This window comes from Pyrgilauda ruficollis, unplaced genomic scaffold (genome assembly GCF_017590135.1).
Source record: "Pyrgilauda ruficollis isolate IOZ18807 unplaced genomic scaffold, ASM1759013v1 scaffold13, whole genome shotgun sequence".
Classification (NCBI taxonomy): domain Eukaryota; kingdom Metazoa; phylum Chordata; class Aves; order Passeriformes; family Passeridae; genus Pyrgilauda; species Pyrgilauda ruficollis.
In genome coordinates this window covers 12,163,039-12,187,088 of record NW_024511432.1, presented here as the reverse complement: position 1 = coordinate 12,187,088, position 24,050 = coordinate 12,163,039, and the positions used below count along the sequence as shown (strand labels likewise).

The window sequence follows — 24,050 nt, the reverse complement described above, 5'->3', positions numbered from 1 at the left end:
CCAGCTTGAACCTCCCCCGACACATGTTAAGACTGCGCGCTCCTGTCCCACCGCTAACTGCCCGGGAGAACAGGCTGAGCCTCCCTGCCTAACCAACACCAGCACCTGCGGCAAAGAGCGCCAAGGAGCTGCGCCCACCAATGCACGACACCTCTTCTGCCGGAAAAGAAAGGAAGTTTACTCGGGAAGCCTACGACAGCAGTCTTGGAGGGTCAGGAGGGACTGGAGAGCAGGCTGCAAGGCGGACAACCACGGCACAAGTGCACAGAACGGGCAATGACACAAGCCCGGGTTTAACACAGGGGCAGCACGGCCAAAGAGAGCTAAACTGACCGCCCGTACGGCCGCGATTCCCCGGTAAAACACCGCCTTTCCCTGCGCCCTACGAGCAAATGGGCAGAAGCCAGCGAGGCGGTGACCCGGCCCAGGCCGCGGGCAGCGTTACCGCCGACACAGCGGGCCCGGCCCGCACCTCAGCCCCGCCCGGCCCGGACCGTGCGGCCTCCGCGCCCGCTGCAGCCCCGCACCCGGCCCTGGCGGCGCGGGCGGCCAATGGGCTGCGAGCGCGCCAGGCGCGGCGGGCGATGGAGCGCGGGGCCGTGCGGGCCATGGCGGCCCGGCTGGGCCTGGCCGAGCCCGCCCTGCTCAGGTACCGCCACTCGCCCCGCCCGCGGCCGGCTCCAGCACCGCAGCAGCGGCCGCCTGGGCTGTGGTGGGTGTGCTGGAAGTAGCAGAGCCGCGGGCTCAGTGACGCATCGCCGGCCCTGCGGTGCAGAGCTGCTGCTGCTCAGCATCAGAGAAGGGCGGCCGTGCCCGCAGCACCCCGGGCCCTGAGGCCGTGCTGCAGCCCGACTGCCGAGCCTTGGGTCGGGGCCTCTGGGACATTCTGCCTTGTAGCTGCGGATTTGACGAGGGCTTTGCGTTCTGGGTGTTTTGCAGAAAAGCTGAGGAGTATCTGCGGCTGTCCCAGGTGAAGTGCACGGGGTTAATGGCTCAAATGACGGCGACAAGCAGTGCTGTGATGTGCCTGGACCTGGCGGCGAGTTTCATGAAACAACCGGTTGACAAAGTAAGATAGAGCGTGTGACTTGGCTGGCTGGTGCATTCCGCCTGACTCCACAAAACCACTGTTTTGTAGTGTGTGTTGGGAGCAGGAATGGGAAATAAGAACTAACTTTCCCCTAAATCCCGCAGTTTGCTGTGTTAGACCTGTCACTGTTCAGTTTGAAACAGTGAAAATTGAGATCACCATCATAGTCCCTTCACAAATTGAGCTTGCTTTGGTATAGTGTCAACTTAATTTCAATTCTCATAGTAACAAATAGATTACCAATAAGGATGTTAAATTTAAGATGTCTCTTTTACTGTGGGAAGAAAGCAGCTGCTCTAAGAAATCTCTCACTGCAGGGGTACTTGTAAACCTCCATCTCTAAATCTACCAGGTGAATAGCACTAAGCTGTCAAAATAATGCCTGGTACAACCTATTAATGATTGTCCAATTACAGCAGAGGATAATTTAATTTGAACTGATTCCACAAAGGTGTTGCTCATGTCTTCAACCCAGACTTTAGTAATTTTGTCACTAATTACCTTGTGATAAAGGGGCCATGTCATGTATGGAAATGTCAAACCTCACCTCCAGTGAAACGGCCTAAAAATATCACTGCATTAAAAGATGTGGCATTCCTAGGTGGTTAATCTTTCTGTGTGCAGTCAAAACATACATAATCCATTGCACAAATTTGTTTAATGTAGCAACTGAACTTAATGGTTGTGTTGGTTGCCTGATTAAGATGCCAGAAAGGTCTTTTGCTAATTCTTGGGTTTGTCTTTGTCTTCTGGACAGAGCTATTGTGTTAAACTCTCTGGTTTGAACAAGACCACCTACCAGAGCTCCATGAAGTCTTTGGAGTGTTTGCTAGGGGTGAACCAGAGGCTGGGGATGAGAGACTTGGCTGTGCAGTTCTGCTGCTCGGAGGCAGTGAACATGGCTTCAGAGATCCTGCAGAGGTGAGGAAGCTCTTGTGGGCACACTGGGAACCACAAGTAGGGTTCTCAGCTCTTCAGGTGTGTAAAGAGCTTGATGAGCAGAAGAGTATCTCCTACTGACTGGAGCACTGAGGTGAGTTCTTAGCACTGAAAATCCAGCCATGAGCTGGGCTACTTTTTAGAGTACCTGTTAGAAAGATTTAGTCTGTGAATCTCAGCAACTGATTGTCCAACTAGGAATTTTTCAGCTGGGAATAGTGTAAAAAATATAGGAATCTTAATCCCATAGCATCACACCATCATCCATTTAACTGCTGATCATGGCACAGTTCAGAAGTTATGCTCAGTAGAAATAAATCCTCCCTGTTGGGGATAGAGATCCCTTAAAATGCACATGACTCTACCTGTAAAACCAATAGGTAGAACACTTCAGTGGAGATTCAGCAGAGTTAAGTAAAAGTTCCCATTCTGTATGATCTGCTTTAAGCAGAGAGCTCTCCCTGAGAGCTCAGTGCTGTCACCCTGAAAGCACATGTTTAATGCTGTTAGGGCAGTGCACAAAGGCTGTGCTTGCTTGGTGGCACTTAATACAAACTGGAAAAAAATAGCCTGGGGCAGGTGGACAGTAAAAAATTACATTTTTCAGTGCTGCACATCCATTTTGTCCTTTTCCATTTATAAGCTTTCCTCTCTGTAACATACATATTCCAGGGAACAAAGAAACTGTATTGTTGCCTTCTACTGTAGGATGGATTTATGGAAAGCCTCTCACTGTAAATTTTAAGATGTTAGGGAGAGCTAAAAGTGCTGTGTGGATCGGGAGAACAAGAAGTAGATTTTAGTGACTGCCTTGATCCAGATCCCCAGTTTAAAATGCCTCTAATTCCAGAAGAGGAGGTCATCCCAACCCCCTTCTTTCCCTCATCTGTTTTGCTCATCTCAGGCAGTAGCAGCTGTTTCTGCTTGACTGGGTTGCAGAAGCCCAGGTGGTCCAGCAGACCTGTTCAAGGTCTCAGTGACAGATGGATTTGTCCTTCACGTGAGGCAAATGCCCAGGTGTCACTTGCTGTTCCCCAGGTACGAGTGCAGCCTCTCAGAAGCACAGCGAGTGGACCTGGATTTCTCCAAACCCCTGTTCATAACAGCTGCTCTGTGCACTGCATGCAGGTGAGTGCAGCCTGGGACTCCTTCTGCAGGCTGAAATGAAATGCCTGCTGACACACCAGCCAGTGCCAGCAGCTCATTCATTCAGGGTCTTGCTTAGCATATCCTGCTGCCCTGCTCCTGCAAAGGAGACAGCTGGAGCAAACCAGGCCTTTCCTCATAGTGAAGTCTTCAGTGTGCACTGCACAAAGCAAAAACTTACATGGTTTCTGGTGAAATGCTGCTCAAGGTGCAAGAAGGGCTTCTGAGCACCAAGAACCAGCCATTCTGAGGAAGGAAAAAACCCAAGAGCTAGACTATCACATCCTGAGGATGCTGTAGCATTTGGGAGATGGCTCTGATAGCTGCAGGCCCATGTCAGCTAAGAGAGGTGTGTGACTCAGCCAGCACTTGGGAGGAATTTGCTTGTATGCAAAGATCTTCCTCCCTCAGCATTACACCCTGTGACAGTCATATTCAGCAGTACAGGTGCTGTGTGGTTGCACAGCTCCTGACAAGGGCTCTGTTGACACATGCACTCACATTCAGCTCTTTGTCGTAGTGGCACTTTGTCCTGGTTTCCCTGAAAATCTGAAAAGTTACCTTTTCCTGAAACAATTCCTTATGTAAGTAAGTTGAACTCACCCTGAGTTTCAGTTGAGCTGTATTGACTGAGTAGTGTCATCTTGTTTTTAACCAGATTTATTTCTGAGTAACACAAGTAGAGATGGGACAAAAAGTCAGGCCTGTCTGCCTCATTCTCACAGGCAGTGTTGGTACAGTAATTATCACCTAACCTAAATGATAGTTGCTGGAATGTTACTTTGTACAGAGATAACTTTCTCTTGTAGGTGTTTGAAGCTAAAAGTGGACAAAACTAAAATGGTGGCTACATCTGGAGTGAAAAAAGCAATATTTGACCGGCTGTGCAGTCAGCTGGAGAAGATAAGCCAGCAACTCAGCAGTAAGTTTTTGGCTTTGTCCCTGTAAGACAGCACACCCATCCCATGGCCTCACAGTGCCCCATCCTGTTCCACTGGTGATTTCAGTCTGATCACTTTCAGCTGTCCCCTTCCAGCCAAATCTGCCCATCTATTCCATTCCAACATGTTTCCTGCAGCCCAGTTCCACTCCCAGTCCTTGATTCTGGACAAGTTGCAATAGCTTAGCAAGAACAAAAATAGGGAAAAAGTGGCAAGGACAAAAATAATATTTTCCTCTCTTCTCAAATGCTCAATGCTCTTTACAGTCTCTGCTGCTGCAATTTATTTCTTGCTTCTCCCATACTACCTGACCTATCTTGGATTCCTCCTCTTGCCGGGTTTCTGCATCCTGTTAACATGGCAACCTGGCAACAAATGATCACTAACATCTTCTCAGGCTGACTCACTCCTGTGCTTTCCTTTCCCCCACTGCAAGATTAACAGCATAAGCCTTGCTGTTCTGCTCAACTCAGCCATTCCCTGGCACCACCCCTCCTCATACACTGGGGAGGGAGATGTCAGAAATATTTCTTTCCCATTGTTGAACCTGCAGCTCTCTCTGCTTTTTGTGGGGGAGAAACCCTGAAATACAATATGTGCCCTAATGTCCTTGTATTTCTGCTGCCTCTTCTTTCTCCTTTTTCTTTTCCCAGGCTTTCATTTTTTTTACTTTCTCACTGAAAGTTATCCTCTCTCATTGTGTCTTCATACCCTGATGTTTTCTGCAACATGCTGCCTGAGTCTACCCCAAAAGCTGCTGCTTTCTCCTAGGCATGTACCCTATAAAAACACAAACATTACCCCAGCACTAAAGCAACTAAAAATAACTGGGAATTTCCAGAATTCAGGGAAGAGTGTGCATCTGTCTACCTGCACAGCTCCCTGCCTGTTGTGGGTATCTATGAAAATAATGGGAATGAAATAGAAGGGAAAGAAATAATTGATAATCCTGCCTGAGTGACCTAGAAGGGTAGCAGTGTGGTTTGGGGCAATCAACGTGGTGGATCACTGTGTGTACCAATGCAGCAGCCTGCTAATTAAAGCAGCCAGTCAGTTGAAGTGCTGGCATCTCTTGTAGAGCTTGAGCATCAGTCTGGACCAGGGAACAGCTCTGACTGGACAACAGTACTTGTGGAAGTGGCTCTGCTGTTACAGAATTACATTTAGGCCACCCTTGGAGCACCAAATATCATTCAAAAGCAAAGCAACTTACTTGTTTTTTTAGAAGATGTTCCACTGGCTGCAGAGAAGCCTGACAGCTTGCAAAGCACCCTGGAGCAGTGTGAGCAGGAAGATGGTAAGTTGTGTTCAGCTGTGAGTGAAAATCACCTCACTGGATTAGTTCTGAGCTTTCTTGCTCATGTTTGAGTTGGGTGATGGGCCATGATGCTCCAGCACACAGCAGCTCTCAATCCTGCAAACCTTTGTGGAAGCACAACGAGCCTGGCAGCAGGACAGAGGAGCTCATACTGAGTAGTCCCAGTAGAATGAAGGACATCTGCTCTGTTCAGACACAGAGGGACACAGGTGACTGTCCCAGCAGGTGAGGGGAGCAGCACCCACAGGACTAGACAGCACAGGGACAGCCCCCTCCTGCTGTCTGTACATTGCTCACTGCCTGTTAGCCCCAGCAGCATGCTGCCATGATGGCCTCTCATGGGCTTTCTTGTTTCCTCACAGGCTCTGAAGAGGATGAGGAACTGCCATGTAAACGGCCAAAGACTGAAACAAATCAGGACTACGAGGAGTGGAAAAAGAAAATCCTGGAAAATGCTGCTAAGGCACAAGAGACAAGGAGTAGTGACTGTAATGCCACCCAGTAATGTAACTGCTGCTTGCTCTTGATTTTAACTCTCCCTCTGCTCTAACAAGAGATTCAATAGCATGTGAATGATGGCTGCCTGGCAGACAGCTGATTTTATTTAGGTTTTAAGTATTTAAGAATGTTATTTTTAATAAATGACACCACAGAGTGATGGGATTTTACAGGAAGTGTGTGTGACTGCTCACCAGGCTTTGGCAGTAGGAGTAGAATAGCTTCATCCTCTTCTGCAAGAAGCAGATAACATTCTAATGCTACTTTAAGTGTAAATAAGTTATAAGTTACAGGCCCTTGGGCCCCTGGCTGTATAGGAGCTATACACAAGAGCTGATCCTGCAGCACCCCTGTTTCCTAGGACACAGACCTTGGATATTCAGGGGTAATTCAGAACTAAAATGTCAGTGAAATAATAGGAAGGGGACTAACAGTGCCTTGTTAAACTGCAAAGCCAGCAGAAAAATAAAGCCTTGTTTGTTTAGTTTTTTGGGGTTTTTTTTAATAAATATTGTTTAGTCAATGAATTTGACTTATTTTTTTTGTGTATAGAAATGAAATCTCTTGTGCTTTTGTAAGGAGTCCCAAATATTCCAAGAAACAACAAAAGTACTGGAAAGAAAAGCTTTGTATTATGACATCTTCTTGGCACAGGTACTTGGAATGCAAAATAAAAAACATGGAGGAGATGTCTGTGCCTTAAGAATTAAGATATCCAGAGGAAAAGGATGTTGACTGGGCAACAGATTTTTTGTGTCTCACAGTCAAGCTTAGAGAAGAGGTCTTCCATTTCTTTTGCAGTTTTCTGCCTGGCCTGTATCTCTGGACCCACCCAGAAATACTTGCAGGTTTGTTTGGCAGCAGGGCTTAAAACAATGTTGATGAATATTCTTGTTCCACTTTCATGAAATTTATTAGTATTAATTCAGAAATATACAGACCAATGAATACAATGACATTCAGCATGCAGAAGCACTGTGGAAGGAAAACATGAACAAAAGTGGGCCTTCATAGAAGGTGATAAATGATAAAGATTCTTCTCTGTCCCAGTTCTGGAAATGCTGCAAAGTCAGGACTATGCAAAGTGAGAAGCACTTGAGTGGAAAAGATAGCTAGACCAGAGTAAGGCAGTCTTACAAACCTCATCATTAGCAACCAACACTTCTGCAAATTCAAGGGGTGTGAAAGTCCATAAAGTTCAAAGGAACTTTACAGGTGCCTTTGCTGGAAAGCTATTTTTAGTAATACTAGGTTCCATTTTTCCTAAGAGTCCATCCAGTTCACACTGAATTTTGCAGAATCCAGAAGAGGAAACCACAGGTTTAATAAATAATATTGTACTTTTAGCTGAGAGATTGTAAGTGGCTCCCACTCTATGCATAAGAAAAGAATTTAAAATCCAAAATAAGTTAATATTGTGAAGAAAAGGTTTAATGTTCAAGAGCTAAGTGAGGGGGAAAAAAGGGCTTCAACCTCCTAACTGGACTAAAGGCAGAGTGGCAACACGCTGTTTCCCTGTCACTGAACCTATTAGAAATGAAACCTGTTTTGCATGTCACACCATACCAGCTCCTCATACTGCAGTAAAATTTCCAGAGAGGAGAAAAAATCCTCAAACTAAAACTTGGCAACTTAAGTGCTGCAGTCATGGACAATGAAAAGCACTTACAAGTTTTAAAAACATAAAATGTCTGGAACTCTCCTCTTTTCTCTACAACATGAGATCTTTTTGCATAGATCCAACAGTCATTAGGTGATTTGTATGCATGGCAGTTTCACACATCTCCTTCCAGAAGTTCAGTCAGTTCAGCTCAATTCAACTTTCCCTAAGAAACAGCAGCAATGGACTGACTTAAGTTACCTCAAATCAGGGTTCCTCATAGTTCTTAACTATACAGTGACTATTTTTTAAAGGAGAGAATAGAGTAATAAAAAAACCAAAACAACAAACCAAAACCATCCAAGCTGGAGTTGCACTGAAGCATCTTCATGTTGTGGGGAAATTACCTTTTGGAAAGAAATATAGAAGAAAACAATGTCTGTATCTTTTAAGTAACAAACACCTGAGGGACAAGTTGTGCCACTGTGTGGCAGTTCTCTAAAGCTGGTAACACACAAACATCAGTCAGGAAAAAGTCTACAGATCCCATACTTGGTGTGAGAGACCAGAAAACTGCCAGGGGTTTTCTGCTACAAACACACCAACAATACTCTGCAGAATCAAAGCCTTCAGCAAGAAGTCAGCCCCAGTAACAGCCACGTTTTTCCACCACTGTATAGAACAATTAAAAACTTGTAAAAACAAACAAAGTAGCTTCTGCTTTTAGAAATCTTGTGTTTCTTCCTTATGGTTCTTCTGGAACCACAACACTAACACACAAAATAATTGAGGGAGACAGTCCCAAAACCTTATAAAACAGGGATAGAAACACTGAGTCCTCCTTCCATGGCCTCATGTCCATCTCCAGGAGTGGAGGAGGTTTCACACAAGCTCACGCAAGCTTGACAGACATACTCTGAAATCTCTTCAGCCTGTTAGCAGCAGCCACCACATAAAAGTGTTTCTGTGAACAGAACAGAACAGTCCAAGTGTGAATGAAACCGAGGCAAAGGAACTTTTCTGCAGCTGACAGGGATTTCTCTATCTAGTAAACCCATTTCCCCCAGCTTGTGTGGGTTGCAGTGGTTCTTGCACAGCACTGTGAGGTTCTTCCGTGTTTTTATGAATTGTACAGTGATAGGTCTTTAGATTGTGTCATCTTTAAAATGCAACTGCAGAAGTTTGCCACCAAGCAGTTGCAGCGCAGGACTGAAAAAAGTGTAAGCCTCTTTTAACTGCTTTTCAAGGAAATGCAACTCCCCAGTGACAGAAGGGAAGGAAATGGTCCTCACTGAGTTTGCCTCACAATTCCACAGGCTTCTTTCTAACAAGATTGCTGTGTTCACCTTTTAGGATCAATTATCTACAACCAAATAGAGACTCAAAATCAAATTATTAGCTATCACTTCATAAACGCTTAGTTGAGAAGGAGCCTGGGGTTATCAGTAAGATCCTGATGGGTTTAAGCCTAGGTTTTTTCCGCTCTCCCACACTCCCATTCTGCAGTGGGAGGCACAAACTGCCTTACGTTATATCCCTAGTCCTTAGTGGCAACAGATCAATGCAACTGCTAGCAATGGAAAAAGTATAAAGAGAAGGAACTTCTAATATAAAGTAGCATCTGAAGCCTCTGAACATGTAGAAAGAAGGGTGTAAAAAACTTGTAAGCACCAATCAGTGTGAAAATTGAAACCAAACTTGCAGAGAAATAGAAGCAGGACAAAACACTTCCTTTGCAGGTAAAAACAGACTTCTGATATCCAGCTGATACTTACAACCAAGAAGCCTGTGGGCACCAGTGCCCACCAGCCAGAGGAGGGAATGGCTGTGCCTGTTGTGTGATTTCCCCGTGGAAGCAGATTTATTTACCTTCCATTTCCTGTGGGCCATGTAGCTCTGCAGCAGCAGCTGGGACTTCAGGCGCCGCTTGCACTTCTGGGCCTTGGCAGGGAGCTCGCTGAGCCACGGGTGCTTCAGGCACTGCGTGGCGCTCATCCGGCAGCTGCAGGGAGGGATCTGCGTGAAAACCCAGCCCCTCTGCTCCCCTCCTCTTTGGGAGGGATAAAGAAACTGCCCAAATGAACGCGCCGCGCATGGGATGCCAACAGCATCCTGCAGTCTCCAGCAGGAGGGGTGAGTGGGATGAAGGACTGCTGCTGGCTCTGCAGTGCCTTGGCTGAGCTGTGCTTAAGGTAATGTATCACTTCATTATGCAAATGCAGAACTTTGCTAATGGAAAAGTAACATTTGCGGTGTTATCTGTCTGTCCTGACAGCACAAGCTGTGCCTCATATTTATAAAGGATATTCTGTGCCTCATATTTAAAAAGCACTATTGTCTATTCACCCTAAACTTGGATCAAGCTAAGCATACTTAATATCCTGACATCCAACAATGGGCCCAAATGCCACAGCCTATCCTAAAAGGTTTGGGAAATATATGGTAATAGAGGAAATCTTCAGGTAGAGGTGTTGAGAACAAAGTTCAATTTGCCTTTTTTCAAATTAAAAGCCTATGTCTAACTCCTGAGCTCCGTGTGAGCTGTCACTGAGCTGATGAAAAGACAGCTCCTGCCTGCCCAGCCCGATTTCAGCAGGGAGGGAGGGGGCTGCAGATCCTGCCCAGGGCCAGACCCACTGTCCCAGCAGGGCAAAGGTGCCTGGGCTGCAGGAGAGCAGAGGCTGCCACACACCTTGGGAGCAACCAGGCCAGCTAATCACTGCTCTCTGCAACTCACTGCCAACACTCTTCTCTCACATACTCATTTCATTCACAGCTCCTAACCAGACTTTGAGAGGGTGCCTCTGGACACCCTAATCCCATTGCACAGAAAAATTGAAGACTCCAAACTTTACAGTCTCACAGCAAATCATCATTAGAATCTAAGAAAAAATCATTAGATCTCTTGTGTTCGCAATATGCTAAATTTCAGTTAATTCTTTGTTTTTCATAGCAACCTATTGTTCAGAATGAATTAGTACTAGAACTGATTTGTCTGATTTAGGTAATTATCTGGAAGTTGTTAATATTCTAAGCACTCCTTCGAATTCCCCTCAAACACACAATCTGTTTTACTGTATGCATCATTTCCTGATTTGATTAGTTTTGTATCACTACTCAACAAGAGAAAAATTTCTGTACGCGGCCAATCCCCCAGCCATGGTCTGACATCAATATGATCCTCATTCTCTGTATTGTTTCGTATGTGCAATCACTTTGTATCTCAGTGGAGCCAAGAATGAGAAGCCACAAGCTGAGTGGCTCCCAAATGCTCCCTAATATCTCCCAAAAGCCTGTAGACCACTTTAGAAGAGAACAATGCACATTTTCACAGCTGCAGCTTCCATTTATCCTCCATGGCATTCAAGAGGCATTTTTGCAATTTCTGTCAAGGCTTGTGACAGTCCAAACTAACAATAGAAATAGTTTTTGCTCAGAGAAGCAAAAGCTTTAGAGACAGATTCCTGTACTGCAAATCCTTCCAGATTTCCTGTGTTCTGCCTGTATTGCTGCTACTGTGAAAAGCAAATTTCCTCAGTCAGGGTACACAGACACTTGCCTTTAAAACAGTGGCTTCTGAATCACTGAGGAACTGCCCAGCAAGCCCAGAGCCAGCACACAAAAATGTCACATAGTAAGTTCTCATTGTTGGCTGCAATCCAAACAATTGGCTGGTAAGAATCAGACCCAGGTACCTTTTCTCCTTCACAAGCAGTCTGGAAATAAAGTCTTTGGCGTCCTCTGAGAGCTGTTCAAATGCTTCTGCATCAAAATCCCAGCTGCAATTGACTACATAATTCATTGTCTCTGCATCAGTCTCTCCCAGGAATGGGGACAGGCCACTAAGCCTTAAAAAAAGAAAGATGGGGTGGGGAAAGAAGAGCAGTTATCATATGCAAGGTGTGGTTTTCCTTCTGTGAATCCTCTGCTTTGTAACTGTTGTTATTTTATGAAGAGATAAGGCTCTCAGCTATGGAGGGTTCCACTTCTCAGTCCCTGCCAGGACAAGGCAGTATTTGGGGCAATTAAGTGTTGTAATTTAGTGTTACCCCCTAGCAGCTCACTCAGGTCAGGGAGCGCCATTAATAGATCCCCAAGGAATGGATTCAATGAGGATTTAGGTTCATCCTTCAGTGCTTTCCCAGCTAGGAAAGCTAGAGGGACTCATGAGCTTTCCCAAATTGGGGCCCATATCCTTATGTGGCTTGAATTAAACAGAATTCTAAGCAATAAATTACTTTTTACAGTTAGTGTCTAAGCCCAGATTTATTGCTTCCATCATTTATTACTTCATTCAGCTGGGTTTTGTCTAACATACAAATTTAAACCAGAAATTTATCCAGTTCACAGAAAATGTCTGTGAAAGATTCTGGGATGCAAAACGAGCTCATCAGGAGGTTGCCATGGTTGCCATCCAGGTATCAGAGAAAAGTTTTAGCCCTATTCATGACAGGTCATTTCTCAGACCCATGGCCCAACACAGATCATATTAATTCTCCTGAGCAGATGCACACCAAGTCTAAGATTATAAAATTATCAGATTACAAATTAAAAAATTAATTCAAGTCCTCAAAAACACAATCAAAATTAAAATTCTCATATATTTTGGGCAACTTTTCAGAGTAAAAAAAAAGACCTGACCCATTTAACTTTGCTAAGTAAGGTGATAAGGGAGAATCATATTTACATATTTATCAAAAGGCTCATTTGTTGTTTAGACACTTTGGACACACAGCGAGGTGCCCCTGTATGGAAAGCTGGGGGGTTTGGCAGAATTCCTTAGGAGTGGTGACAGCCAGCTGGGCTCAGGGCTGCTGCAGCCCTGCCCTGCAGGGCCTGGGGCACTCACAGCATGTATGTGATGACACCCACGCTCCACATGTCCGTGGGGAAGGAAACAAAGTCGTAGTTCACCACCTCGGGAGCCAGGAACTCCGGAGTCCCAAAATTCACCTTCAGCTTCTCACAGGGCTTGTACCTGCACCAGGAGAAGAGCCACGAGTCAGGAGCTGAGGAGCTCATCCCACCAAGGGAAGAGCAAGGCAAGGCTTTTGGGAGCGTGGCAGGGGAGCAGAGCCCAGTGCCCTGCAGCCAGGGCAGCTCTGGGGTGACCCCAGGGGAATATTCCATCATTGTCCCTCTGCCAGAGCAAAGCCAGGAGGAAGAACCAGGACACTAAACCCTGCAAAGGGCTCCCCCAAAGAGTGGTAGCAGCTTTACCAAAGAGTGGTAGCCAGACACCACAGGATGCTTTCCAGATGTTGTCCAAAATCCATAAAACAAAGGAAGCAGTTTTGACTGTACAAGATCTGGAGAGCACTGGATTAGTGGGATGTCCCCAGCTACAGCTCAGGGTGAACATCTGCATCACAGATATGAACTCAGTGTAACTGAGGTGGGGCTGAAGAGGATTATTTGGGCTTGGGAACAAGTAACAGTGACCCCATGTAGGGGAAAATTATCCTATTCTTTTTGCTACAGCTAAACAGGGAAAGGCAACAAAACTGAAGCAGTACCAATTGCCACTGAGGGCAGCTGGAGTCACATCTGTGTTCAGACAGAACAAACCACTACAGCACTGCTTGGAAATCTCTTTCTCCTGCATGATCTTGTTGCAAAACTGCCCTTCCAATTTAAAAACCAAACAAACAAAACCCCAAACTCAATGTACATTTTTTTAAATTTCACTAGTATTTTATGGAAACAAAGTCCTTGAACAGACACTTATATACAAGCACATAAACATATATAAATATGCATGAATGTACCAGCTTGTAGCTGAAGAAAAATCTCAAAGGATTTAGAAAATAATTAGAGAAATATTATTGTTCTTACTGTCATAATAGTAGAAATAATTCCTCTTTATTCTAGGGCAATTGACCTATGCTCTCACTGCCTTTCTTTAAACTGATGCAAGCAAAATAAAACAATTGAGAAAAGTCCCTATTTTTCGGAGGGTTTCCTGTTTCACATGGGATGGTTCAAACATGTTTTTTTGTTTTTTTTTTTCCCTTCAATAAACTTAACTACTTAAAGAGTTTAGCAGATAATTTCTACAATTAGAACCTGCACCATGAAACCCTGCAGTCAAGAAGTCTCTGGGAGCTTTCACAGAGTCCCTAGAGTAAAAGCTCTACTTGGGGAATAATTTTGAGATAATTAGAACAGTAGTAAAGCTTTATCCAAGAGAAATGTTATTTGAAAAAGTAATTAGATAATTAACGCACACAGCAGAAAACTCATGCCTGCAAAAGCATAATGCTTAGCTCACTCACACAGAATTATTACAGAGCCATCAAAACACAACCCCCCACCAAAGAACTACCAGAAACATGTCAGAGGTTTGTGAGTTTGATTTGGTTTTGTTTTTAAAATAATTCACAAGTGAACTTTCTTACCTCCTTGCTAATCCAAAGTCAATAATTTTAATCTGGTTTCCTGTGTGATTTACACATAGGATGTTTTCAGGCTACAAAAAGAGGACATTTTGAGTTAAATGTTTGAGAGAGATACCTAGCAAAAGATAGTATAAAATTCCCTCCATAAAAAAAAACCACAAAAATCAGATCAAATGCACCCAATTTTTTTTTTTTTCCCAGTGAGAATGTTTTTTATGGTGGGGAGATGGGATCTAGCTGCAGAACTGCCTATGAGCCAGCCTGGTTTAATGTCATTTGTGTAAGGTGCTCTATAAACAGGCAGGAAAAAAACAGTTTGTATTTCTGTTTAAAAATATCCATTATAAAGGGACCATTAGGAAAACTTTGCAATTTTGCTGCAGGCTGGTTCCAGGCAGTAAAAGGTACAAACAATAGAAGATGATTGAACAGGTATTTGTACACTGTTAAAAAAGGGTAAGGGAAATAGAGGGAAGACTGTGGGCATTTCTAGCCAAGGAAATTTTGGGTCGGGTGTTTTTATCCATGATAAAAGGGAATTGTTTAATGCTACAGAGAATGAAAAGCTTCTGATTTAAGAAAGGCAAAAGCCCAGAATCCTGATGATTCCAAGAAAGCTACTGAAATAGGAACATAGGCATAGGGAAAAAGTAATCAATCTCTAAAGCTCTATTCATTGCAGCAATTAATTCTATTCCTTTATGACGTGAGTCCATGAAATGAGAAATTACTCCTCAGTAATCAGAGACTCTGGGGTGCCTAAAGCAGCACCACTAAAGCACAGAGAGCACAACCAACTGACCTTCAGGTCTAAGTGGAGAATGTAATGCTGGTGCAAGTAGTGGACTCCTTCACAAATCTGTTTGGTGAACAGGATGGCATCCAGCTCTGTCAGATGGTAGTTTTCATCTGTGATCCGGTCAAACAATTCCCCACCATCAAGACTAAAATTTTCACACAGGAAAGCATTAAAACCCCTGAAATCTTGCATTAGCCCAAATTATTTCCAGGTTGGGAATTAGGCTCTGTAATTGAGGGTCCTAAGAAATCATCCAATATAAAGTGTATCAGCAGCCTCAATGACTTCAAGAGACTTATCTCTCTTGAAATTAAGTATCAGCCTAAACTCAAGAATGGCAAAGTTGGCACTAGTATTTGGGGGGATACATGTCAAACCCAAACCCACATGACCTGGTGATCCTATGGGACCTGGAGAACCTACAGGGAGTACTAAAGTGTCTGTTATTCACTCATCTTACTAGTCACGGGAAAAAAGTCTTCAATCTGCAAAATTTACTAAATGGAACTTCTCAAACTGAAAGCTGTTTCACATGAGCTGACAACTGAACTTAATTCTACACAGAAGAGAAAATTACTCAGAGATAAAGCTCTGACAAGCTTTTAACTTGAAGAAATTACCTTTAAAACATTGTTTTTTCCTTCTGAAAGTGAGATCAACTCTCTCTTAGGCTGAGAAACCACTCACTTCTTCACAGCTCAGAATTATCATTCCCTATTTGCTTTAGTGACCTGAGAAAACCCAGATATCTGACAATTCCTGAGATCATTTAAACTTACTATTCCATTATCAAAGTGATATTATTTTTGGCTTCAAAAGCATCATAAAGCTGGATCAGATTCACGTGATTTAACTGGTTCATGATGTTAATTTCATTTTTTACTTCCTCCTGAAAAAAATAACAAAGTAACAAAAAATGAGCAAAATACACTCCTTAAATTCCAACATACCAAACAGAACTATTTATAAAGTCCAACAACAGCTACAGCACAGATCTCAAAGTGATTGGGGATTTTAATTCAGAATACAGGAGATGATGAAGAGTCACAGCAAGCCCAAGATTTTGCAGTATTTGATGGTACCCAAGGATGAGCTGCCCCTCATGGGGCAGCTCCAGGCAGTGGTGCTGGCCCTGGCAGGGAGGGCAGGGCCAGAGCTCCCAGCAGTGGGGTTACCTTCTCTTTGGCTCCTTTCACTTTTATGATTTTGGCTGCCAGGTTGAGCCCCGTCGATATTTCCGTGCACTTGTGGACTTGCCCAAAACGCCCCCTGTGGATGCCAAGGAAAAGATGATGGGAAAGATGGGAAAGATGATGGGAAAGAAACTCAGCACAGAAACCTCTCCTGGAACTATTCTTATCATGAGCAAAAATAGCCCAGTACAAAGTGAACGGAGTCGGGTGGCCAGCAGCATGGAGCTCCTCTTTCTCTCAGCTTATGAAGGATTAGGTTTATCTTTCCAGCCAGTTGTTCAGTGCTTACATTAAAATATTAAGCCCCGTTGGTCCTGCTGAGCTATGATGGCCTGGCCACGCTCTGGCTCCCTTCTGTAACTGGACCCCCTCGCTGTCCTTCAGGGATATGTTAGTGGGTCTATTAACAAGGATATTTCTGTCCTGATCCCAGAATTTTTAAATGACCATAAGACCAGTAACTGTAGCCACTCCACAGCCTGCATTTCTGGCATGCTGTAAATTCTCGCCCATGTCACGCAGATATGTTAATGCCCCTCGGGATGATTCCTAAACCCCATCTTCCCTGCTCTTGCATCACATTGCTTACACTTATTAAGCCATATTTGTATGTGGATCAATGTGTAAATCAAGCCTTCTTGTCACATAAGTAAGGATACAAGAATACAAAAACTGAAGCAGCTGCAGACTTCCTATGAGTGAAAACTAAACATAAGGTCAAAATAATTATAACTCTTCCTCCGTTTTCTTTAATGTGCAGCTCAGCACAGAAAAAAAAAGATTTTGGAAGCTGCCTGACCTAATGGGCTTCGTTGACTTTTCAACTGCTCTGAATCTGTCTGCCTTAAGGGTACAGGTTCCTTCCACAACACTGAGGCCAGGATTATCAAAACAAATGAAAAGAAGTCGCCAGGATGGCAGTGAGGCATCTGAAAATGGGGCTGGGGCAGAAACCAGCCATCTAAGGGACACCCTTGATGTAGGAGCAGCTGTGATCACCCAAAGGGCTCCAGGATGAACCCACCCCCTCTGGCAGCAGAGAGCTTGTCTGTCCCTCGCACACACACTGCAGGGCTCAGCAGAGCACAGGACAGACACACTTACCCCCCCAGCACCTCGTGCCGACACACCGAGTAGCTCGTGGTCACCTCCGCTTGCCTGACGCTCACCACGCGGTGCTCGAACGGAGCTGGGGGAGAGGGGCTGTCATCTGCAGGGGAGACAGGCTGCTCACTGCCACCATCACTGGCATCATCCCTGCCCTGTTCCACCTCCTCACACCGTGCCTCTCACCCCACAGCGTGTGAGGGGCTCTCGCCGCTAAATCCCTTTTACAGCCCCAGAACTGAGATCAGCATCCCACCTCCTGAACCTCCACTCTGGTTTTTTAACCCACTGGACACCTTTAGGAGACCAATATTTTAGTTTATGCATTAACAGAAAGGGCCACCAGAAAATACTACCTGAAAGGTTGAAAAAAATTACACTTATCTTTTAATTGTTATGTGGCAGCCAGAAAAACCAGCAGAAATACACAGCACTGAGGAATGAGGACAGTGATTGATAAAATCACAGGGTTCCTCTCAGCAGCAAGAATTTTGCAGACAGTTTCCAAATTAAAGCTTCAATTATTAGCATTACAACTACTAAGTTTAGTCTGTTTGTAGTAAGCTAAATTAGTTAACTGTGATCACTTAATGTCCAAGGTTTTCTAAGGTTTTTCATTAAACCTATTTTTTATGTCTCCCATTGAAAGCAATTTTATAGTTAATCTCCAGGTATCTCAGGCTGCAGTTTAACATGTATTCAACTCATCTCCAGCCCCTGCTCAGAATGCCAGAGCAGTCAGGTCATCTGCCCATGTCTGTACGCTCTGGAACATACACACACGTGTGCTGCCAGGAGAGAGCATTCCCTGAGACAAAGCAACCAAGCGTTCCTTCAGGAACCAAGAGATCCATGGCCAACAACACAACAGGCCACAACAGGAAACATTTCCTGCAGTACTTTTCAGTGCTCTGGATCTCCACGGTTGCTGAAGTGTGCTTGGTTTGCACCCTCTATCTGAAGGAACAAAGGCTTCATCTAAAGAAAATGGGTTTTTTCAAAATTCTCATACTTCTCATCACACATACACTTCATGCTATTTTATATTTATTTTAAATTATTATTTTTCCCAAATCACACTTTAAAACAAAAGCTACTATTAAAAGAATCTGTGAATTGTTATTCACATAGTCAAAGGTACCCAATGCAAAAAGGCCTTGAAATATAAGACATGGGTGTTCTACTGAGCACTGCTCCTGCTCTTGTTGTCTACACAACAGGCAGGAATAGCACAAATCCTCCATGTACAAGTTTCAAGAGTAACTATGAGCAACTTACCAATGATTTCTCCTTGAGTGGGAAGAGCTCTGCCAGCTGCCAGAGACTTTGTCTTCTCTGGTGCCTCTCCTGTACACTGCTGAGCATCGTGTTTGCTTCCCCCTGCAGTCTCAGATTCCCTCCTCTCAGACTTGGTATCTGCTGGGGATTTTTCTGCTTTTGCTGTTTCTTGATGGATTTTCACTTTTACCCCTGCATCTTTCACAGGCTCCTTTGCAGAGGTATTCTGTGAGGTTATGGGCTCACATTTTAATTCTGATTTCTCTTCAGCTTTTTCACCTGGTTTGGGCTTGCTCAGGAATGGCTTTTGCTTGCCTGTTTGAGGTGCAAGTTCCTTTTGTTTAATGTCCCCTTTAACTTCTGAATCTGGCTTCGAGCTGATGTTTTTAGGACTCTGTTGAAGTTTTATTTTGTCAGGCAGCTGTTTGACTCCTTTCAAGTCTGCTGTTGTGGATTTCACTTTGGAACTTTTACCTCTGCTGTCACTTACATTTCCCTCCTTGGCCATTTCAATCTTTTCTTTCACGTCAGTCATATGTACACTGATGGATATCCTGCAGAGCAAACACGAGGCATTGATATTGACGCAGGTGGCCAGCCTGGTTTTTGTAACTTTGTGGGGGGAAGAAAAATCTGTTTCCAAACCCATACATTTCTATACTGTGCCAATTTCTAACTGTATCAATTTTGCTGGGAACAACCCACAAACACTAAGGAGAGAGCACCAAAAAGCATGCTGGCTCTTTCTGTGTCCTCCTCTCTCTACACGTCTGCCCTTCTGCTGAACAAAATGTCTCACCCTGCAAAGAGTTAATCCCACGTTTGAAAACTTAGCCACTTTTTGCAATTATTACAGTTGGTCTAATAAAGCACCACTCATCTGGGCAGAGAGAGGACAGTGATTGCCTTCACAAATTACAGGCTGATTAGCTAAATGGCTGGCTGCTCATATGGCTCCACACATCTGATGGTTTGTGTCCTCTTCCAGCTGGCTGACCTGCACACTCAGCCATCTGTGTTGGGATCTTCTGATGGGATAGCATTCTCTCCACAGCTTTCTCTTAAAAATCTAACTTTGATAAACTCTCTCACTCCAGCAATACTATTTTCCTTGGCATTTTAACCACTAGAAAAGTCTAATGTTTTTTTTCCCCTCTTGTGTTGCCTAAAAAGAATACAGATTAGAACAAATTCTCTGTGCTCCTAAACTCCATCAAAGACATTTGAGTGATAATGTTTGAGTCAACTGTTACTTTCATGAGCAGTCTGATTTTACTGAGGCTGAATTGAAGCTTGTGAAGTTGTAAAGTAGTTTTTCTACAATGGCAAATGAAGACAGCTTCTGATGTCTGGGAGAGAACATAGCTCATTTTCACAGAGGTAACTGCCTCTTTCAACAACCTCATTACAAAAGACGTTACAAAAGAAAATGTTTCTGCTTTCTTAAAGCATTTTCTGCACCTTTAGCACCCTGGTGCTGTGCTGTGGATCTGTGCTGCTCTGGTGGGAGCTGTGAGAGCAGCTGAAGGCAGCTCTGAGCAAACACTTCCTCTGCTATCTAGACAAGCCTGAGCTCAGTGGGACTTGGGCACCTCTCCAAGCTGGGGAACACAATGTTCCTCTGATGCCTCTGTGTGGGCTTACAAACTTCATTAAAGTTGCATCCATTTTAGAGAGGCATTTACCACCCTCATGTGACTTCACACTCCAAACCATGACAATGCCTGGGCTGCAGCTGCCCCTGGGGCTTACTCCAGCTTCTGCCTTCCACTTACCTGCTGGCCTCCTTCATCCCCAAACCAAACCTGGGGCTCAGACACCAAATTTGTACCCACGAAAAATGGTGAAATTCCCTACCCAAAGTCATACATCCATTTGTGGGTGTGTATGGATGAGTGTCTGTCACCCCCACACACACATATAAACCACTTTACAGCCACCCACCCAGACAGAGAAGGCATTGGCAATTAAAATCTGCCACAAGTTCCATTTGTTCAGGTTTAGTTGGGAGGTGTCTTTTGGTTGTGGGACTTTGTTGGTTTTTGTTGTGCAGGCTTTTAAAATTTTAAATAAAAGGGATTAAAATAAAATCCTAGATAAATAAATCAAAGGAAAATGAACTATGAAACACCTATATGAGGAACATATTAGCCTGATAGAGATGAATAAATGAACAACCTTTAGGCGACCAAAACACTGAAAACACTGAGAACAGACACAAATTCTTTGGTTTTGTCATACACTAACAAATATCTCAAATTCCTTTCACCCCCATGGCTATAGCAACAAAGGAGCTGGGAGGGAGGGAGTGAGTGGTTTGAGTGAGTGGTTTATAAGCACCTGAGCTCCTCTGTGGTGGTCACCTTTGCATGTCAGCACACAGAAGTGCTGACACCTCAAACCCCTCTGTCCCACCGGAGCCCTGGGCTGCCCCGGATTTACACAGAGCCCCCTGAGCCCTCTACCTTAACCCTTGTAAGGTCTCCTGCTATCCCACCGCACAGGAGCTGCCTTCTTTAATGGCCTGGCTTTCCTTTTCTCCCTTCTAACGCATGGAAAGCTTTCAGGTCCCACAGACAGCGACCAACAAGGCCATTACCTGGTGTGTGTCACTTCACAGCCCGTGTCAGATATGGCCCGGGATGTGGAGGGCACAGCTTCCCGGGATGCCGCCCCCGCCGCTGCAGCTTTGTTTTCATTCTTCCCAGGTTTCTGATGAACAAGCTGCCTGTGGCACTCAGCAAGGCCTGGGGCTCTGTCCACATTCTGTGCTTTAGCAGGAGCATTTTGGTTGCCTGCATGATCTTGATGTACGAAGGGAAGACCGTTGTGTTGAGTCACGGCTTTGACATCGATGTCCTTTTGCTGTGGACAGCTCTTAGAGCTCTGTGTTTTGCCAGCACCTTCTGCCCCTTGCTGCTGTGCTGTCCTGTCTTTAAGCTGGGGTTTGGAGTCAGCTTTGTGGGCTACAGCACTGGAAGTGTTCACCTTCTCACACGCTCCCTTGTTTTCATCCAGCTTTTTCACGGATTTTGTCTCTGAATAAAATAATCCATTAATAAACTATCCTTAGCAAAAGTCATGGCAAAACAGAGAAGGAATAAAGCGACAAACCTCTCAAAATAACCTACAGAGTTACACCTGAAAAGATAGCAAGAATTCCCCAGAAGGTTTAAAACCCTTACACCATCAGGCTCGAGATACTCCTGGTGCTCATGGCTTAAAACCAGGGATTCACCTGCCCTGGTGCCTTTCCAGCAGTGCCACAGATTTGACTTGGATTCCTTAAAGCAAACAAAAAACCTGCAAGGCTCAAGTTCATCATATCTAAAATCTGAAATCACTTTGTGGGCAAATATAACAGGTAGTTTAAGGCACTGCAGATCCTGCAGGCCCCTCCTGATCCACACCCTTCTCCCCAGTTAGGGGCGTAGGGACACACCCAGCAGGACTCTGGGGGACACCGAGGCACAGGACAGAGCCCAGCTGCAGTTTGCACAAAAGGATTAAAAGGTTCTTCATCGCCTTCCCATGACAATGGCTGTGATTATTAACATTCAGCATGCCCAGACCACCAGCAACCAAGGTTTGCTCACAACTCTGTGTAGCTTTTGGGTCAGAATTGTGACCATTGCTTTGTTTTTGTCACTTCCAAAGCGATGAAGCTAAAAAGAGGACTGCCCATAAGGCAAAGGATTCACTGACAATTTGTGAAGACAGCAGCATGACAGGGCCTGCTCAACATCACGTTCACCCCTGCTGCAACTCCATGGGCACTGACAGGGGATGCAACAGGGCAGTGCCCTGACAGATGCACCCTAAATAGGAACCTGGCCCTGACACACCAGTGAAACTTGCTGATCAAAAAAAGATACTCCAGTGTCAACACATCCCTTTTTCAGAGAGGGGGAAGAGGGAGGGCTGCTTCAGAGGTATTAATGGAAAAGAACTTATTTGGTTTGCTATGTGATAGGGTCACTATCTTCACAGTATTTCCAAACAAGCTCTGCTCTCTGAATTCAGCTCACTGAAACCCAATTCAAAAAACCCAGCTCTTCAGCTATACAAAAGTACTCCTTTTAATTTCTATATCTTCTAGCTTTTTGTGGTGTTTGATCCTGGGGATAAATCATTGTGTGAAGGTGGTGAGAACAATTCTATTCTGCCAGTACTGAGGGGCAAAGTTACTCAGTTACATCTGAGTAATTCAGGTAGTGGGAAATAGCAGGCTATTAATTTCCAGTTTGTCTGCTGCACATTCTAGAGTCAAAGCTTGCAGCATGCCTGGGGTGATACATACCTTCCAGAGGCTTCTTGCTTTCAGTCTGGGTTCCTCTGTTACTAAGCACATGCTTAGGTTTTGCGCCACTCTCCTCAGATTTATCTTTGGCCTAAAAATGACAGGGGAACACAGAAATTACAGTTACAGCCAAGAGTGTCTATTTCCCACTAGGTTCCTGCAACTATGTAGGCATTCAGACTCTGAAAAATGGACAGTTACACCTCTTCTGAACTAGTCAGTGCTGTGTTTACTTCCTTCCTCCAGTCTCTCCCTGCCTTTGCAGGCAGGCATCCTTTTAAAACAACATAACAGATTAAAACATTAGCTCACTGCTTTCCAAAATTTTCACTATCAGGGTTTTTGCCTCCTGCCATCTTTACTCACATTGATTAAAAAGTATGACATGTGAAACATGAGACAGCAGAAAAAGAAATGATGCTGTATTTCTTTTGGCTGGTGACAGAATGAAAAGTAATGTTTCTGAATATATTTGTCAAAACATATTTGTCTCAAGGTACCTAAAAATTCATTATTTGACCTGATAAGAGGTAATATCAAAAAAGAACCTCTAGTTTTAGATCAACTCTTGTGTATGTACTTGACATTTCACATGTCACCTTTAGAATGATTAAAAACAGCAGTTTTATCTTTAAGCAGTGGTTTTCCCCCAATTAATTTGAGAGGAGGGATATTTTGTAACAGGACCACTAAAGACTTCACACAGCAGTACATGTGAAATCAGATTACAACTGACTTCTGTGTAGCAAAAAGCATTATACAAAATTAGGGAAAGGCATAATATTTCCTGTGGTTGACATACAGTTAAAAATCTAGTGATGATCTAGCATCCTATCCTGATCTGTACAAGCAAATAAGCAACACAAAGTATTTCTGCAGGTAACTGATTACAGCTGCACATCAGCCCTTCACCTGTTAGTAAAAGCAGTTAAGGACTTCATGCACCAACCCTACAGACTGAACAGAGCCTCCCCACCTCCCCATTCCAAAAAACCAAAACACCCACAGAGTAAAAGTAGGAAAAAATCATTACCCTTTTTATTACAGCTCTAAGCAAACCTGCAACAATGACCAGGGTGAACATTATTCTGGCACAATCCTACATGCAAAGAAAGCCTTGGGTAAGTGACAGTTTAAGGCTGGTGCGGTTTTTTTTCTGGTTTTTAAGTAAGAAGTTAGAGGTTTGGAACCTAGGAAGCTCAATTCATAGTCTTTGTTGACTCCAACCCCACTAAACTTCTTCCACAAACATTCCCAAGGCATCCCTGGAATGCTGTCACAAACAGCTTCACCCAGAAATGCAAACAGGACCTCCCCACTCCCAGCCCAGCCCGTGATAAGCAGAGCCCTGGTACAAACAGCAAAGGCTGGAAAACAGGAACAAGCAGGCAGCAAGTTCTTTTTCTGTGCTCCCCCTGCAACTGTGCAGCTCTTTGGACATGT

At 44.3% G+C, this 24,050-nt stretch overlaps 2 protein-coding genes across 10 annotated transcripts in view; one reads left to right on the top strand and one right to left on the bottom strand.

The window, feature by feature from the left end:
* The first annotated feature begins 567 nt into the window (after positions 1 to 567).
* Positions 568 to 6,425, top strand: ORC6 (origin recognition complex subunit 6). 2 transcript variants are annotated; one of them, XM_041458655.1, is made up of 7 exons: positions 568 to 649; positions 940 to 1,069; positions 1,848 to 2,011; positions 3,068 to 3,157; positions 3,985 to 4,097; positions 5,342 to 5,413; positions 5,797 to 6,425. In XM_041458655.1, the coding sequence occupies exons 1-7, from the start codon at positions 585 to 587 to the stop codon at positions 5,937 to 5,939; spliced, it is 777 nt and encodes a 258-aa protein (XP_041314589.1). In that variant the 5' UTR covers positions 568 to 584; the 3' UTR covers positions 5,940 to 6,425. The 2 variants fall into 2 exon arrangements, with proteins under 2 accessions (XP_041314589.1, XP_041314590.1); XM_041458656.1 differs by having other exon boundaries at positions 621 to 712.
* Positions 6,426 to 6,820: 395 nt separating this feature from the next.
* The window catches only part of MYLK3 (myosin light chain kinase 3), a 32,931-nt gene continuing 15,701 nt past the window's right edge, over positions 6,821 to 24,050 (bottom strand). For 4 of the 8 annotated variants that reach the window (XM_041458847.1, XM_041458850.1, XM_041458849.1 and 1 more), the window contains exons 2-14: positions 23,641 to 23,706; positions 22,608 to 22,698; positions 20,907 to 21,345; positions 18,308 to 18,861; positions 17,027 to 17,132; positions 15,905 to 15,998; positions 15,509 to 15,618; positions 14,733 to 14,874; positions 13,931 to 14,001; positions 12,382 to 12,510; positions 11,228 to 11,380; positions 9,402 to 9,534; positions 6,821 to 8,496 (exon numbers count right to left, since the gene is read on the bottom strand). In XM_041458847.1, the coding sequence (XP_041314781.1) occupies positions 8,425 to 8,496; positions 9,402 to 9,534; positions 11,228 to 11,380; positions 12,382 to 12,510; positions 13,931 to 14,001; positions 14,733 to 14,874; positions 15,509 to 15,618; positions 15,905 to 15,998; positions 17,027 to 17,132; positions 18,308 to 18,861; positions 20,907 to 21,345; positions 22,608 to 22,698; positions 23,641 to 23,706 (2,160 nt within the window). In that variant the 3' untranslated portion in view covers positions 6,821 to 8,424. The remainder of the gene's footprint in view (positions 8,497 to 9,401; positions 9,535 to 11,227; positions 11,381 to 12,381; positions 12,511 to 13,930; positions 14,002 to 14,732; positions 14,875 to 15,508; positions 15,619 to 15,904; positions 15,999 to 17,026; positions 17,133 to 18,307; positions 18,862 to 20,906; positions 21,346 to 22,607; positions 22,699 to 23,640; positions 23,707 to 24,050) is intronic. The other 4 variants (XM_041458852.1, XM_041458848.1, XM_041458851.1 and 1 more) reach the window with 1 other exon arrangement.